The sequence below is a fragment of the Alligator sinensis genome, unplaced genomic scaffold (genome assembly GCF_000455745.1).
Source record: "Alligator sinensis unplaced genomic scaffold, ASM45574v1 scaffold108_1, whole genome shotgun sequence".
NCBI lineage: Eukaryota > Metazoa > Chordata > Crocodylia > Alligatoridae > Alligator > Alligator sinensis.
In genome coordinates this window covers 866,600-885,338 of record NW_005842110.1, presented here as the reverse complement: position 1 = coordinate 885,338, position 18,739 = coordinate 866,600, and the positions used below count along the sequence as shown (strand labels likewise).

The window sequence follows — 18,739 nt, the reverse complement described above, 5'->3', positions numbered from 1 at the left end:
TCCCTACACCCTCCAAGTTTTCAGGTTATATTTTAGAGAAAGAGCTGTTGTGTGTTTGGTACAGGAAAAAGAGTGGAAAAATTAAATGGCATAAAAGCAAGTGATATAGTGTGCTTGCTGGCTTTGATTGTCTGCAAGCATGATTTATAGTGTAATACATTTTTTGGTTTTGCACTTCACAGAGGTATAGAAAAGGCAAGCATCCTTATTTGGAACAGTTTTGTAACAGTAATGTCTTTACTGCTTGATAGAGCAGAAGTTTAATCAACCAAGGGGAAATACTTTTGGTTAAAGGGGAAGATCCTTGGATAAAAGTCCAAAGATTATTAATAATAGTGATAGTTTATTGCTGCTTTTCTGGTTTATTGACTTTTGCAAAATAATATTGGAGCAAAGGTGGCATGTTCCCAAAAGTGAAAGTAAAATTTAAGTACTTGGCGTTCAAGAATTTTTCAAAGCGCGTAGAATCACAATAACCATAGTTCAGCACATCCTAAAAGATGGAAATTCCACAATTCAGTATGATTCCTTTCATGTTAATTTTCTTTAAAAAATGTTTATTGTACATCAACAAAATCATAATAAGCTATCTCCACCTAATCAAAAGCTAATGGCCTTACAAATCAATTTGGCATGTAACTAGAAAAAATAGCAATTAGAGAAATGTAATAAAATATTAAAGATGAAGAAAAAAATCTAACTCATCAGAGTTTATTACCCTCAAAAGGGAGATCTGCTAAGAGACTCCATGGAGTCCCCTAGAGTCTTTGCTGTTGCTGTAGATTTTTACGTGGGAGGTGTTGGAGATGAGCAGAAGAATAAAACTGGAGATGTCAGTTATACAAAATAGTGTCACTGATTTAATATTATAATAGATGATGTAATAATGCTGAAATAAGAAGCTGTTCTTATTTAAATAAGAGGAATAGTCAAGGAGTCTATTCCTTCCCAGTACATAAGACTAATTTTGTAAAATACCCAATGCCCCAAGTGAAAAATAGAATAACCACAGCCAGGTTATTTCTGTGGGTACTGACTAGTGCATATATCCCAAGTGACCTTATTTTTCTTTTTATTCATTTGGATGAGAGTGAGATTAACTTTCCTGTTCCTATCCACTTCAAGAATTTATTGAAAAGAAACCTTTGTCAAATGCCTTTCCCTCTATAGCTTCAATATCCAAAACACGCCCTTTATGTGCTGTTCTATTTTTTTAATTATATTTCATATCAGAATAACAGTGGAAATGAGAGTTAACTGCTCTAACAGTGAGAACACCAAAATCCTAGACCTATGGGTATTTTTTATGGCAAGGAAACCATTTTTAATTCTGCTATTATAGAGCAGGAGATACAAAAAGCATAAATGAGGGAGAAAAACAAATTTATTACAACTATTTCAAAGTTCATAAAGAAATAGCATTTTATGTGAGTGACTGCATACATGTTATATATTTTGCATCTTAGTTTAATCTGATTCTTACTTTATGGTATATAATTCTCTCCTCCGAGTACACAAGCAATCTCCTGTCTTCAGCACATTTATTTATCAAAGGACACAAACTGGCCTATCTATAGAAGGAAGTAAAATTGTTGGTTTGTATTCTTCATATAATCATGTCAGCATTAAACGAATATTTCATTTCAAGGGATAATAACATTTTTGCAAACTGATTCATACACAAAAATTACATTAGAACCAAAAATTTCGAGGCGTTATAGACAAGTCTAGCACCTAAGCATGGTGCAGCTTCCCATTATCATGATACTGCAACATCTTGTTTCTGCTAGAACCCATGCATTTATTTCTAAACCGTCAATTCCCTGGTTTATATGGGTTTTGAAATTATTAATACTTCTATTGTCATTTTGTCATGTTAATGACCCAATCTGTAATATAGACAATGTGTTGTAATTTTCAACAGTGTTGTTATGTTCCTGGATAGTAACTTTGGCTCAATTTATATATGGCTTTCCCAGTGTAAAAGAGGAATTTATCAGCAGGGACCCTGCTTTTCTCTGATAAAGTAGAAATTCTCTGATAAAAATTCACAAATTCTCTAATAAACCCCCCAAAATCCATTATTAAAATTAAAGGCCCCACTGGCCCTGCTCCCCCAGCCCTGCCGGAGGGAGCCTACAGCTTCCAAGCTTATGGGGCCAGGGACCCAGGTCCACAGCCTCCTGCCTCCCCAACAGGAGGTGGAGGCTGCCGCAGTGGAGCGGAGCCTGGCTCCCCCCACCCTTTCCCCTGGTGTCTGCTATGGGCTTAGGCAGGGTTGGCCCAGCTCCCCACTATGGCACGCACTTCCTGGGGGCAGGAGGAACTTGTGTCTCCCAAATTGGTGCGTGGGAGTGGGGGCGGGCATGGGCTGTGGGCTTGGGCTCCTGCCTTGCTGCGCGTTCCCGGGACCTCTAGTCCAGTGACCCAGTGTACCAGGGAAGAGTGGAGCCACATGGAGAAGCTGCTGCTGTGAGCTCCATGCTGCCCTGGCAGCGTGCCCCCCTTCATGCATGGCTGCAGTGAGGGCAGCAGCATGGACTTGTGCTCCTAACTGCTGCCACACACACAGGGAATATGTTACCAGGGCAGCATGTAGCTCGCAGCAGTAAGCAGCTTTTCTTGCATGGCTGGCTGCACTTTGCTCTGCCATGCCGGGTCACGCCCGCTGGGCTGTGGAGGCCCCAGGGAGGGCAGCAGGGCGGGAGCCCATGCCTGCAAAGTGCAGCCCACCCCCAGCCCTGCTCCACACATAGATCTGGGGGGCACAGGTCCCCCCCTGCCTCCTGGGAGTGCGTGCTGTGGAAGGGACCTCGCCCTGTGGCCTGTCCCACTCCCCACTGGGGCCCTGCAGCTGCATGTTGCAGCCCTGGTCCCAACCCCAGCCCTGCCCAGCTCCTTCTCTCCCTTCCTACAGGGGCCTCAATTCCCCCCCCCCCCCCCCACTTACCTGTGGGAGCTGCTCTCCATGGCGCCCCATTGTCTGACCGCCCTCATCTAGCTCTCTCCCAGCCCTCTTCGGGCTGAAACTCTGCCAGCCTGCAGAGGGCTCGCTGCAAAATCTGTAGGTTTCTCTGCTAAAATAACAAATCGGTGTTTCCCTCCAGTAAGGAGGGAAATCTGTGTTTTACTCCGTTTTTCTGTGGGAAATGGAAAACCCGGCTCCCTGTTTATCAGCAATGCTGCCTGTGGGCCAATAGTCACAGAGTAGCTGAGAATGCAATTGGCAGCTGAAGGTTCCTCCCTTTTATGGGTTTCATTTCTCCCAAGGATAAAATAAGACCTTGCCCACAAGGGTCCAGTTTTAGGGCAGTGAAGATTTTGCCAGCCATAAACACTGGACCAGTTTCCAGGGTTAAGCAAGGAGAGTGCAGTGAGATCTCTACCAACTTAAATTGGCTTTTAGCTCATGATCTTTCTGTCCTATCTATTCTTTGCTGTGAGCATTGATTTATGGCCATCACATTGATAACATAATCTGCTGAAAGAAAGAGGTGGAATGGTTAGAAAGTTTTTCAATTTTTGCTAATGCTAGCATTTTTATTTCCTCCTGCTTAGTGTGGAGTCCCTGCTTTTTCTGACCAGCTCACAGTTCTCTTTCCTCTGACAGAAAGTTGCTTGGGTTGATAAGAGTAGAGCCAAAAATGTGGAAATAACAAATACCTGAAATAGTAAGACCACTTGTACCTACTTGATTTGGGTGTTCAGTGCTGCTAAGGGTTGGTAAGAGAGGTAGTTAGCAGTGTTCATCTGAGATTAGTCAAGAGGTATGGTAGATATGTACCTTTATAGACTAAATAATTCAGATACATCTTTTGTGAACCCAAGTTCACTTCATCAGATACTGTGAAAGGATGTACATAAAGCAGAGTATAAGGAGAGAGAACTAGATCACTGTGATAGAGGATTGCCTTCATGAGCTTAAGCTGTCATTTATATAAGTAGTTTAATTTAATAGAACCCCTTCTTGTGTCTAACAGTGCCAAATAGGTTGCAAGATAGATTATTTACATTAAATAAGGAAGGGGTGTGAAGGTCAGTCACATCATTAATGGAGAATTGCAAATTCTAATTGTCCGCTTCATGGGAGGAGGAGGATAAATCTACCTGAAGCCTTTCTGTCAAGGGAAGAACCATTATTGTAGTTAGCAAATTTTCCTCATCTATTCATAGTTTACTTTTTCATGGAACCAATAATAGTTGTGACAAGGAATTGAAGAAACAATACAGCACTGTGAATTCTGAAAACCAGGGCAATGGGTTAATCCGTAAAAACCATGAGTGTCTTCTTCCATATGTAGATAGAGATGCTTTTCCGGCAGCATCACAGATGTACAAAAGCTTGTGGAAAATGGCTAATTAACTTAGACTCATCTGTTAAGCTGTAGTTTATTAGTAAGTGCTTTGGAATGAGGATATGCAAGTAAACAAGTACAGAGTTATTCCTGTGGATAGTTTGGGTTTTTAAGGCTGATCCTGGAGACGTTGGTGATAAAACTTAATTTAGCTTTTCAAGTAATTGTCCACGTACATGTCATTTGTAGGTGTTTCTCATGCCCCTGAACTTTGATCAGTGACTTCTTTCTTTAGCAGTACCTGGTGCTCTGTTCCCACCTCTTGTACCACTCCCATGCCAAAGGCAAAAGTGCACTTTGTGCTCCTTAGGGTACTGTGTTGTCTGGCCCTCCTCTAATTTTATTGGCTAACTGATAATGCATACCTAGCTTGGAGCAGCTCAGGGAGCACAGGGGCTGTGCACAGACCTGCTTGGACACAGCTGCTACTGGGAGATGCTCCCCAGAGCCTTTGATGGGGTGGGAGGGGGAAGGAGAAGTCAGCGGCAAGTCCTGACAGACAGCACAGCTCACATGAAGCTGTGGGCTGCAGTAGCAGCAGGCAAGAGCCTTTCCCAGCCCCCAGTTTGCTAGGAGAGAGTGAACAGACTACCTATGGGTACAACTCCCCTCCTCATCCCTCTCCTCCCTACTTCCCTACCACCTTTCTTCCTGAGGCACCGCCCAGCTTCCCTTTCTCACCAGACTGTGCTCCATTCTAAACATTAACCAGTAATGCATTATCAATACAAATATACTTCTTGTTTAAACGTTTAACTTTTCACATCCCTAATTCAATTCTGCCTCCTGGTTTCCTAGGAGCCCGTCTTCCACCCTCTCCTGGCTGAGCTGTTAGAGACCTGACTCTGAACAAGCACTGCTCCCTCCCAGTATTACTTGCTTGATATTCTGCTTTGTCCTAAGCCATCTAAGGTTGTACTGCCCATTAATGATGTGGTCATAAAACCTACTGTACTCATATAGCAAACCCCTATGTCATGGCCCCTACTGATAAGAAAGTAGACAAGAAAGTACCATGTCACTCCAAAAACAGCAACCTTTTTTTTATTTCTATTGTGCTCCATCATCACTAAGTGTAATGTTGGCTAATGAGAGAGCTTCTTTGTACAAGTCAGTTTCTAAAGAGAAAGCACTGCTGAGATTGGACCTCTTAGGTCAAAGGTCTTCCTCCTCTGCAAGCTTACAATTTAGGATGGTGAGCTATCAAGCTGCACTGAACTACTTTGGTTTTAATTTTTTGACATATTGCATTTTTAGCTAAGGATCTTCGCAGAGGTTATGCAGACTCCCTCCTCTCTCCAGTGTTGAGGGGCACAAACCTACATTAGATGCCATGGGCTTGCTCTGTGGCACTGTGGTGGTCGTAAGGGGATCCTACTAGTTTTAAGGTTCCAGACTCCATAACAAGATTCCTCTCCCTTCCAGAGCCAGTTGGCCCTCTTTTATCTGGCCTGTGTCCAGAAAGCATTGGAACATTTAGTCCTGGACACAGTACACTCTACAATTCCACATGCTCCCTACCACAAACTTGTATCTTTCCAACAACTGTTCCTGCGAGTGTTTCCTTCTGGAGGAAGGTCTGCTCCTTGTTGGCCTTGAAGGAAAGGGGTTTTACAGCAATTAATTCCTGGTTCCAAAAATGAAAGAAGAATGGTGCCCCATGCTGAACTCACTGGAGCTCAACTGGTTTATCTGCAGGCTCAAGTTCAAGTTGATGATACTGGTGACCATAATTCCATCCATGCACCAAAGTAACTAGCTGGCATGCTATAAGATCCCCTAAAGTGAGACAGGATAGTGTGTCATACAGGGCCCTCCTGTTTGGACTTTCCACTGTCCCATGTATTTTCCTTTTTTTTTTTCTTTTTTTTACTGAGCACTTTCAAGTGGTAGCTGGAAATGGGATTGTAGTCTTTTCCCTGATTTGGCAAAGGGGCTCCACAGAACATGTTAGAGTAGGAGTAAAAAAATATATGGCCCACAGAGCCTCTCTGTCCAGCCCACTGGACCACTGCACACACCAGAAATTGGGGATGTGGCCTGCCCCAAAATCCAGAGCCCTTTTGTCCCTGCTGGGCATGGACATCAGTGGTGAGCATGGCTTGCCGCCAGCACCACTGGACTCATTCCCCCAGACCCTATATTGCCACCATCAAACTCCTTGTTGCCACCTCTTCAGTGACCACTGCAGCAGCCCTCATACCCTGAGCTAGATCTGGTTTTCAGGGAACCCTGTGGCCCTGATCTATACCTCTCATTAAAAATGCATACCCATCTGTACATTACTGTCAATACAAATGCCTTTTTTCTCAGATGGGGGGTGCCCATATAAAACTTCTAGGTTCAGAGTATCTGGATGCTGGAGGAGATATAGCAAGCACCACATCAGTGTGGCTCAGGGCAACACAGAAGGCTTTCAGAACTTCTTCACAGGGGTGTCATATCCAAATAATGAAGAAGAGCACCACAACTATATTTAAATCAACAAACTCATTGGGCAGGGAAGCTGTCCATCTAGCAGCATTGTATCTATTACCAGATTCATATGCTGAAACTGCATTGGCCTGGCCTGGCCTTCAGAACCCTGGGGTGAACCTTCGTAGCAAAGCTATCTCCATCATAAGTGAGAGATCCAACAGCTCTGCTATTTAGACTAGATTTATCCAGGTGTGGGCCTCTTTGATGTAGATTGCCAACACATGTCAAAGCTTTTATGCTAGCAGAGGCCTCAGTCCAGGTCCTCTTCCTGGTCTTGTGGTGAAAGGTGTTCTGTCTGCCTTTCTTTGCCTCTGATCCCCTGAATACACTGCAGGGAGAGTCGGCTCTCAACTCTTCTTCTGTTTCCTGTGGGACTAAGATAGTTTTGGTGCAGCGTCTTCTGCTGCTGAGGTCACCAGGGTGTTCCTACTAGTATTGTTGACCCAAACAAGAGAGAGTGAGCTGCACCCAACCTTATACTCCCTTCATCTCAGCCTGGAGGCTGAATGGTTCTTGCAAATATAGCAAGAATGTTCTGCCCATATAAGGAGCATTCTCATGCACAGCAGAAAGACCCCCTAACAGATGTCTATGCCAATGCCCTCTCTGTTGGCTATTACCCAAGCCAGATGGGTAGGTGAGATCTAGGATCTTATGATGGAGCTTCCCTCTACCACCTTTTACCTGTATATGGTGACCCTGAGACTCACCCATATTTCTACCTAAGGTGGTCTCTCAGTTAGGTTAACTTGCTTGTATTCTTTCCAAAATCTTATTCCTCCAGAACTGAGGCTTCTCTGTATTCATTAAATGTTAAAAGCTCTGGCTTATTATCTGGGGAGAATTAGGCCATTCCAAAACTCCATTGCTTTTTATTTCTACAGCAAAAAGATCTTAAAGCACATGATATCAGCCCAAACTAAATGGATCTCTTCATGAAATTGTGCTATGACATTGCCAGAATGGAACTGTCCTTTATGTGGGTTGGACAAGAGCCCAACCCACTCCCATAGCCTCCCTGATGGATGTTTCCAAAAGTGACATCTGCAAAGCAGTCACCTGGAGCTCAATGCTTACTTTTACTAAATATTACACTATGGCAGAAGCCTCAGCAGCATATACTGCATTTGGTAGAGCAGTCCTGCACTCAGAGTCCAGCCTAGGGGGACCACATACGTATGGGCACTGCTGGGAGTTGCTCACAAGTGAGAATGTGTGTATGGACAGTCACTCAATGGAGAAGACAAGGTTACCTAATGGAGTTCTTTGAAATGCATTGTCTACATGTGTATTCACATTCTGCCCTCCTTCCCTTTTTTCCTCAGTTCAGTTTGGGACTCTCTGGTTAAGAGGGAACTGAGCAGGAAGTGCGCGTTATCCTCTACCCTCAGCTTGGACTGTGAGGGTGGACGTGGAATAGGGTGCAGATGCTGCTAAAGCAAAGTCTCCAGTGAAAGCTCAGAGGCATGGGATGTCAACAAGTGAGAATATGTATGTGAACAATGCATCTCAAGGAACTAGTCTACTTACTGACAAGCAGCTTCATTTTCAATAAATAGTGTGAGGTAGTTAGCTATGTTAGTTTACCCTGCCTTCATTTTCAATGATTCATAAGGAATATGAACTCATATATGCCTCTGAATGGATTAGTCTCTAAGGTGCCACCCTGCCTTGCCCCTCTGTTTTGACTTCAGACTAACACAGCTAACTTCCTCGCTCTAAAAAAGATAAGAACTACCTCTGTCTGCTTTCTGTACAAGAGAAACTAAACATTTCAGTGGGCTAAATTAGTTGTTTAATGAATTCAAACCTTGTAGACAGTGCATATAAAGCATTATAACTTCTGGGTATGGGAGATAGCACCATGTGCATACATAAGACAGAATGATGTGTTTCTGCATATAATCAGGGTCCCATCTGTAAACTAGATGGAAATTCACAGCTGCAACTGGGATTTATAGGTGGGAAACTGTTGAGATTTGTTCAGTCCTCCTCTTAACCCCTCAAGTGTGTGTGTCATCTGACAAGAGCTTACTGCAAAGGGAGCTTCACTGCTTGTTGGATCTAAATTGCTTTGCCAATTACAACACTTGAGCATTTTTGGGTTTTCAACAAATATATCTGCATAGCATGTAAAGTTTTTCTATCATGCAGAAATCCCTGTAGGTTCCAGTGAATAAATGTGGGGAAGAAGTGATAGCTTGACTGCTCTGTTGCCTCAGTAACAGAATTGCAGCCAGGGTTGATTTCATCATTTTCCTGGGTTAATACCCTTGGTGTCACACTGACCCCGTCAGCTAAACAAGATTAACAGAAGGATTTTCAGTCAGGTTTAAAGTAGGTAGTCCAAACGGGATTAATCAACAGCTTCTGTTTTACTATTAAAAACATACTAGCCTGTATTTGGTTAGGGAGGTTGAACGGCTTTCTCTTAGTTATCACAGTGTACTATTTGGACCATTTGGTGCCCTTATATTTGGCTCACTGTGTCTCAGTTGGGGTACCCTCTGTTCAATATGTTTGAGATTTTCTGAATCCCTCCATGTGTCTTAAAGTAAAATAACATTCCAGTCCATGGTCATTGTGTTTTTCTGGATTCCCCTCTCTAAGGGAGCTAGAATCCTGGATTATAAATAAACCTTCCCTCCAACCCCTTGTTTATCACTACCATTGATATATGTATAGCTTCTTTGTGCTTAGAATTATCTCCCCAGGGCTTTACAGTGTGTTGCAATGTCTGAATATTTCTAAAAAACACATTTAGGGAAACAAGGGCACTAAACTAAGTATGGGTGAATCATAGTAAAGTGTGTGTGTGTGTGTGTGTGTGTGTGTACACCTGTATTTCAAGTGAGAGAGAAATGTTAGTTGAAAGGTTGAGGTTATCAAATAAGAAAGAAATCACCAAAATGGGTGTTTCATGGATGCAATGTTAGAATAGCTAGAGCAGGGGTGAGTAAAATACAGGCCTCAGTCTGCATCTGACCCACCAGATGATCCTATCCAGCCCACCAGCTGCTGCTGGGAGCCCAGGGAGGAAGGACTGTACTCCACTCTCCTCCACTTTGCTGCAGCTGGGGCCAGGCCACACAGTGCACAGATTCTTCTGCCCCCACCCAGCTCCCTTTTGGGAGCTTACAGTCCTGGCATCGCCGCCACTGGCATTCAGGCCCTCCCAGCATGGAGTGTGATGCACTGTGCTGAGTAGCTGTCCTGCCTGCTATGATGAGCTGCTGCTACTGCAGCGCCAGTCGGAGGCGAGTCTGTGCTGGGCATGGGGGTTCGGCCCGGGACAGCTGCCCCAACTTTCCTGGCACAGAGTGGCAGCAGCAGCTCAACGTGGTAGGCACGCAGGGTGGCTACTCAGCACGCTGAATCGCACACTGTCTGATGTGGGCCTGGAGGCTGCAGTGCCAGAACTACACACAACCAACAGGAACTGGGGGTGGGGGGTGGAAATGACTTGGATTCAAGGGGGTAGAGAGGTCTGTGCCCTGTGTGACCTGGCCCCATCTGCAGCAGACCAGTGCAGGGCACAGCCCTCCCTGCTCAGGCTGGATAGGATCAATTAGCATCTTCCCGTCCCTTCCCCTTCCCCCCGCCCTCTCTGTCCTTGGTCCTTAACAGCTCACTAATCATTCATGAAGTGGTCCTCCAGCCCAAATAATTGCCCACTCCTGAGCCTGTAGGCTTTGTTACTTAGCATGGAGAAGTAGATGGGAAAGAGGGACTAAAGCCAGCAAAGTGATATAGTCAAATGGAGATGTATGAAAGATTAGGTTGGTGAGCTAATTTTTAATTAAAATTTGAAAGCTGGGATGCAAATATTGAATAGTGCTGTTTGGGAAATTGTGATTTAGTCAAAATCTCTAAAGCCCATGGCAATGGGTCACATAAATTTAATAAAGTATGGATAGCTGTCTTAGTCATGCTGACGTTTTGTTAGGAGACTTGGAAAGATCAGTGGATGGACAGATGGTTATAACAAGTCAGATGAAAGAAGAGGATGGCATTGGTTAGGATGCTAACCAAGGGAATCAGGATCAGGACAGATGTGGGAAATTTCACAGAGGTGAAGCGGGAAAGGTCTTGTTGATAAGAGAAAAGGACAATGCAATATCCAGAATAGTATGGGGCCTCATTCAGCATTGTATCACTCCGCTGTTACAAAGCAGTGTAAGAGTGGTGTAAGACTGGAGTTGATCAGTTGTGAATCAGGGACCCAAGATTTTTGGCCTTCTAAGTTAAACAAGTATTCTGGATTCTAATTTTTCACACAGTTTCTTGGAGGTACTTTATTCATAGAAAATTCTAGGGCTAAGTCTCGCTCTTAATTTCCTTCTGCTAGGTTCTGTATCTAGAGGTGGAACTGTTTCAGTGGCTGAACTTTGCCATCTTTATTTTACAGGCAATTTATGTATTTTCTTTCTCCCTCTCTCCTTCCTCTTGTGTTGGAGAGCTTGACTGTACAAAGGCACGTGTTCCCACTAAGCCCTTCTGTGTAGCACCTTGTACCTCCCCTACAATAGCAAAGCAGACTGAAAACACAAAAGGAAAAATGGAAAGGTCATTGAGGTAACATCCTCAGACTTTACTATTCCATTTCACAGCATATCAACTCTTGCTTTGCTGAGGGTGGGAGCTTGGAGCCAGACCAATCGAATGACATTTTAATGGTATAACTACTCTCTTTTGCCACATCTGCATAAGGGGAAGTCGCAACTTCTCAAAAACATGATGCATTAACAGCAGTTGTGCTTCTTCAACAAAGGACTTTAGTGATTGGAAAATTAGAGTGTCCTTTGGAGATATTTCAAGGCCACTACTACAGCCAAAAGTTTCCATCACAATTCATGTTTTGTTTACATATCATAGTGTTATTGCCAGAAAGTGGTAAAATATTTCCAAACCATGAAAATTTCTCATAATACTAAGAAGAAACTTAGGGTATAGTATTCTTGCTGCTACCATTTGATTTATGTACCAGTGGACTCAAATGTTAAGGCTTCTGTAATCATTTCTGTGCGAGCTAAAAATTCACAATTCCCTAATAGCAAGAGAAAAATTGCAGAAAATATCAATATAGCAAACATACTTGTCAGATGATCCTCAAAGAAATATTAGTCTTCTGCCAGGCAGAAATACTCCTTTCACTCCCACCAAACTAAGGTCACATCCTATTTCAGAGAATGATAAGTAACTGGAAACCGTTCACATCCTTCAAACCAAAAATTCAGAACGACACTCTCAGCAACCACATACTTATCTGTACAGCCAAATCGCTTGTTTTCCAAATGCCCAGTGTAATGTAACAGAGACCTCCAACTCCTGTTACTTAAAGGGAGAGAGGGCAGCGTTATATAGCTGCAGATAGCTGTAGATTTCTGACTGGGGCAGGGCAGCCAAAGGGAGCCAAGGACAGGAGCTACAGAGTTGCAGAGATGGCTGATACAAACTGTAGACAGCAGCAGAACTGAGGTGACTAGCAAAATTGAGGGAGAGTTGTAGTCTCCAAATGGACCCCTGCAACCCCTGTACCTGGTTAGGAGAGTTACAGAAGACACTCTGTTTCAAAAAGCCTTCCTTTGATCCCTCATGCAGTGAGGGTTCAGACTTTCACCCAGTTGGCCATTTTTGAAGTGGTCTGAAGCTGTGTACTTGTTTGGTCATATCTGTAGACCTCTTTCTGTGGCCAGATCAGGCAAAAATTGTCACTTCTGTCTGCACCCATGCCCCAAACATGTTACACCATTCAGTGTAGACAAATGAATGCTGGTGATGATTTATTGTTGTTGCTTCCTTGTCCATTCTTTATTCTATCCTGGTAATGGTAGACTCAGTAAAACATCAGATCATTGTGAAGAAACCATACACTTTTTGGAAAAAGGAAAAATATAGCCTTTTGATTTGGGAAAATAATTCTTAAGACTTTGTTCTATATTCATTTTACAGGCAAAGTGAGGGGAGGGGGAAGCATCAAGTACCTACACAGTTTAACAGCTGAATGAAGATTAAGTTTTGCATATAGAAACTCGTGTTTCCAGCTCAAGCTTTACCATTAAATGACTTCACATTTTCCATCCTTAGAGGCTTCATGAAGACATTAGTAAAGCTGCAATCCCAGGGGACACACCTGTGTACCTTTCTGGACAGCCTATTATAATAAATAAATAATCAATAATTATAATAAATAAATAATCATCCTGAATAGTTTCTTGCAAAGAGACAGATCTGTTTTTGACGATGCTCCTCTGAGTGCATGAAGTCTCGAGTAATAACAGAACCTGCCATCTGGGAGTGGTAATACATAAGGCAGTAGTTAAGATGACCCATAATGAGATTTCCAAAGATCCCAGCACTTGTATAATTGCAGCAAATCCATTCTCAGTGATACTGCTTTGCCTTTCACATTTTGAGCCTGCTAGCTGCCTACCATGAGTAAGTTTCAAAGTAAGAAGTTTTTGGTTGGGATCTGAAACTTCTGGCCAGATGTGATACAATTGTCAGGTTCCTCCTTTCAATGTGTATTTCAGTCATCAGACTAGTGGACCATCACTAAAAGCATATTCAGAGACACTCTGTTTTAACAACTGGAATCTCATAGAGATGATTGATATAAGATGGGGAGAAAATTATATTGTATTGCTTGAGAATTATGGGATCCAAGTGAAAGAAACGAGGGAGTTAAAACCATAACTCTACTTTTCTTGAGGGTGATGACCAGAGAAGTGCCAGACTCTTGGTACAGTCAGACAGCACTACAGCTTTGGCATGTCTGTACAAGTGAGGGCAGAGAACAGGACAATGCTGTAGTGATTCTACTCCCCCTTCTCCCATAGCATATATTTCCATAGCTTTGGAAGAGGTTTTCTGGCAGGTGAATGCAAGTGGCCCAGCTTATTGTTAGCAGTAATGCCATGCTGTCTCTCAGATCCACATGGATGAAGGAGCGGTATGTTGGTCACAGATTGGTGTATATGTTAATACTAGAGCAGAAGTCCAGGTACCACATTCTCTGGAGTTAAGAATGCCAGTGTGTTATTTTATTTTTGATAGTTGCATTTTACAATCTAGCCAAAGTTTGGCAGAAGCAAGCATTGATTGGAGAAATGAATTAAGGCAGAGATGTCTTCATAAGAGTTAAGCAAGAAAAACAATGGTGTTAAAGGAAAGAATTGTAATATTAAACTAACAAATATAATTGGAAGTCATTGCTGAATGGAAAGCTCTTGCAATATGCTTAATAGTTTCAGAAATTAATAAACAGGTTATGGCAAAACTACTGAGAACTGGGTGACTGGCTTTCTCAGTAAATCAAGGGACAAAAGAATAGGTAGTAACTGAAAAGTCCATTGCACTCTAACTGATTCAAAATCTGCAGGCTTTATTAATAATATAAGGGATAACTTATAGATTCATAGACATTAGGTCTGGAAGGGACCTCGCAAGATCGTTGGGTCCAGCCCCCTGCCCAAAGGGTAAGAAGTCAGCTGGGGTCAGATGACCTTAGCAAGGTGAGCATCCAGGCATTTCTTGAATGTATCCTAAGTAGGTGCTTGCACCACTTCTGGGGTGAGTCTATTCCAGACTTTGAACACTGGGATGGTAAAGAAGTTTTTCTTTATGTCCAGTCTAAAACGGTCTTCCAGCAGTTTGTGATGCTAGACCTTGTCTTTCCTTGGGGTGCCCTGGTAAACAGACGTTCTAGTTCCTGATGCACACCACTTATATACTATAGGCTGCCACCAAGTCCCCCCTGAGCCTTCTCTTCTCCAGGCTAAAGAGTCCCATGCCTCTCAGTCTCTTCTCATAAGGCCTACTCTCTTGACCTCTAATCGTGCATGTGGCTCTCCTCTGGACTCTCTTGAATGAAGGGTTACTTAAAGAGAGAAACTGACAGTGCAGAATTTGGTCTTAAACTTTGATTTTGTAAAAACAAGCCTTAGTTTTAATAATCACACTAGAAGTATGTTCATGAGGTTTTTTTGTAGTGCATTTTTCCTTAGAAAAAAAGAATGCATATTCACAGAGGCAGTACCTCAGATCCAGGTATTTTAACCTTAGGATCCTGAAAATGAAACCTTAAATTAACAAACATTAAACAAACTTAATTTGTCATTCCCAATTTGAGTGAAACATAGAAAATAAAAAACAAATGATGGAATGTAACTTGGCTTTTTAAACTTATTTTATTAATCTTAGGTACTACTAATATGAATTGGATGGACACTATCAACTTAATCTTATGGTGATATTTCTTAGTCTTTTGGTTATACTTTAATTCCATTGCTAGCATTTTTGTTTGCAGAGTCAGAATGATGTGACTTCACAAAACCAACTCATATTTTTGTGTTTCTGTCTGCTTTATTAGGAGTACATGGTTTATAGGAAACATACCTATATGCGGCTGGATGGTTCTTCAAAGATCTCTGAGAGGAGAGACATGGTAGCTGACTTTCAGAACAGGTAACCTGTGTATAAAAGCACTGAGTTAAGCCCTTTAGAGATGTTAAGACAACTTATTTTTCAAAAAAACCTTAAATGTAAAATAGACAATTAACATATGATATTTGAGAGAGGGATTTAAAGGGTGTCATTCTGATTAACCACTGAAGTTGAGTTCACATCATTTTAGATCCATAATTTTAATTTATTTTTTTGTTTTTTATTTGAAGTTAACACAGTTTATCTAAAGGGTTTGTTGAACATATAAAACATTTAGATATTTGTTGTTTCATTAACTGGGATTTCCATTCTTGTGGAATTTAGAAACTTATCCTTCTGTGACAGTGTAGCATAAAGCAACTTTAGTGGACCAGAAAATCTTATTCTTACTGTCTTGAATATTTTATATTCTATAGATTGTCCCAGAGGTAATAAAGTGGTGGTACGTTGACTGTAGTATGTTCTAGGAAGTAATACTGAGGATTACATTGAAATGTCATGGATATACTAAGCCTTTTGAAACTAGGACCCCCATTTCCCATGAAATTAAACAATGGTCTGTTCAGTGCTGTGTGTTTCATAGAACAGCTAAAGAAATAAACTATTATGTGTAATGTAGTGGGATCTACTAAAACCTTGACGTTAAACTATAGCAATTGAATTTATATAATAAGCTGTATTGATCAATCCAGTTTACTGAAGTAAAGCTTCTAAATAAGTGCCTGTAAGTTAGCTGTATACTATAACAAGGGAAGGGGGTCTGCATAATCTTATAGGATTCCCTGTTGTGACACAACTTAATCTCCATTGATGCATGTCATAAATAGTGGCTATATATTAGGCCTGTGTGAAGTGGCAAGTATTCGATTCAGACTTGGCCAATTTGGAGGGACAGTGATTCAATTCAGTTATTTGAATCACTGTCCTGATTTGATTCAGCCGAATTGGATCCAAAGATTTGGCACCGCTTCAGAGATTCGGCCGTAGACTAAACAGGCAGCAGTAATCAACGATGGACACAGGGCTGCGCTGGGCAGAAGGCATTGGGAGCAGGGGCTATGCCTCCACCCCCACTGCTAGCCCAGCCAGCGTGGGGCCGGTGCAAGTCTGAAAAGCAGTGCACAGCGGCAGGAGCCGGCCCAGCCTCCCCACACCTCACGAAGTGGCTTCACCCCAGCTGGGCGAGCAACAGCAGGGCATGGGAGGGGCACGTGCCTCCTGAAAACTTGCTGCAGCCCTCTATAGCCTCTGCTCCGCTGCCTGCCCTGCCCCGATCCAGAGGCACGCGCCCTTCCCCCTGCATGCTCTACCGCTGCTCGCCCAGCCAGGGCAAAGCCACTGCTTGTCTGGGAGTTGCGGGGAGTCTGGGCCAGCTCATGCCACTGTGCGCTGCTTGTCTGGAGGCAGCACAGTGGCTCAGTCTCGCACTGGCCCTGCACTGGCTGAGTGAGCGGCGGGGGGACATAGCCCCTGCTCCCAGCACCTTCTGCCTTGCACACGCCCATGCCCTCCCGGACCGGTGGCAGGAGCAGTGGCAAGAGCTGCTGGACAAGCTGCCACACAAGCAGCTCCCAGACCAGTGGCGTGCAGCAGCATGAGCTGCCCCAACCCCCTCCCTGAATAGTGCTTGCCCCAGCCTGGGTCCCAGCCCCAATCTCTCCCTTGCTGTGGGGGCATTGATTTGCCTCCCCCCATGCTCCTTCCCTCCTCCCTCCATCCACCACAATAGACCTACCAACTGGAGGCAGCTGTGTCCAGCATGGTGAGGACTGTTGCCTGTTTAGTGTATGGCCAAATCTTTTCCGAATTGATTTGGAGGCTTCCTGTTCAATTTGGACCTTTTAATGGGTCTTCCAATTTGATTTGGATTCGGAGATTCAGCTGCCAAATTCGGCCGCATCACCTCCAAATCAAATCGGCTACCAAAGCTTCGCTCAGCCTTACCGTATATATGGTTACTAAAATTCTCTTGGATGGGACACAGTATATAACTTGATAAGATGTTTCTATAACATGTAGTATGTGGTCTGAGATGATATGATACCTTACTAAAATGAACCTTCTGAATGAATTCTGACAGTCATTAAGAGCAAGGTCACTGTTTTATCACAGTGGTAAGATTCATAGATTATGGTTGTTCCACCATTATCAAGAGAGGAAAAAAAGAGACAGAAAAAAAGAATGATCTGGGTTGGCCTCAGAGTAGAATCATAGTTCTGAAGGTAGATTAGAATCCACGTGTGAACCCTGGAAGTCTGAAAATCAAATCAAGCACTGATGCCATTGAGGCAAAAAGCTTTAAAGAGGTTGTGTGCCATGTAGACATTTTATTAAGTAGGCCCCTCTAATAAGCACTGTTTGGAAAGGGATAGATGTGTGCAAATCAGAACCGCAGTGAAGTAGGGCTTAAAGGGAACTTTAAACATTTAAAGCAAGTGAAATGACTGTGCACTGCCCTAATCTTTGATTGGGTCCATTTTCAAAAACTAGATTTTTAAATGATTATGATCTCTTCCCCACTAGTATTCTAGCATTTGTTCCTGTAAGAAGTTTTAACCAAGAATGCCTACCAAATTATATTTTATTAATGAATAGAACAACTAAAGAAAAATAAGCACTTCAGCTGGAAGTCCCTTTGATATAAAGGTTGGCCAGTCTAAACAAGAATTCCTATAAAGGTATTTAAATTCCTCTTGTGCTATGTTTGTTTATGAAGAATACTTCCAGGAAAAAGTCTGACTGAAACTACAGACAGTTCTGCACGATGTCCTGGCAGGACTCATGGCTGTAGAATTATAATCTCTTCATAAATTTTGAGGAAAAATCCTCCTTCCCCTCCCTGTGTCATTTTTCACCTTTGAAAGCTGTTGATCCTCCTTCTAATGATTGTTCATATCAGAGGTGGACAAAATCTGGCCCGCCAAGGGATTTTATCTGGCTTGTGGTGGGTCCCTTGGCCCTCCCCAGTCCAGGCATGGGGGGCAGCCCAGGCCATGGCATGTACAGCCTGTCCCGCTGCACCCAGGCATGCAGCAGGGCTAGGGCAGTACTTCCTGACAGGGCTGGGGACTCCACTTCCCAACAGCCCTGGCAGTGGCTCTTTCAAGGTGCCACAACTAGTTTCACTGCTGCCACAGGACCCAGCCCTCCTGCCCGGGCACCCTAGCCTGTCTGCCCTGCACTCAGTGCCTGGGGGTGCTGGACAGAGCAGACAGGCGTGGTCTAAAATAGAGACCAGATGGGACCCTTAGAGGCAGGGCATGCTTGGCTGGGTGTATGGGATGGGGCTGAGGGTGGTTTTTAGGAGTTTCGGTGAGCTGTGGGGTTCATTGGAGTTCTGACCTAGCCTGCTACAGCCTGTGGTGCATTGGAGTTCTGACCTTCATAGATTCATAGATGCTAGGGTCGGAAGGGACCTCGATAGATCATCGAGTCCGACCCCCTGCATAGGCAGGAAAGAG

At 43.3% G+C, this 18,739-nt stretch overlaps 1 protein-coding gene across 9 annotated transcripts in view; it reads left to right on the top strand.

Annotated features, from left to right (window-relative positions):
- The window catches only part of INO80 (INO80 complex subunit), a 121,482-nt gene that overhangs the window by 81,655 nt on the left and 21,088 nt on the right, over nt 1-18,739 (top strand). For all 9 annotated transcript variants that reach the window (XR_003094289.1, XM_025205286.1, XM_025205285.1 and 6 more), the window contains one exon: nt 15,205-15,299. Coding sequence is in view for 8 of the 9 variants with exons in the window: in XM_025205286.1 (XP_025061071.1) it covers nt 15,205-15,299 (95 nt within the window). In the remaining variant the exon portion in view is untranslated. The remainder of the gene's footprint in view (nt 1-15,204; nt 15,300-18,739) is intronic.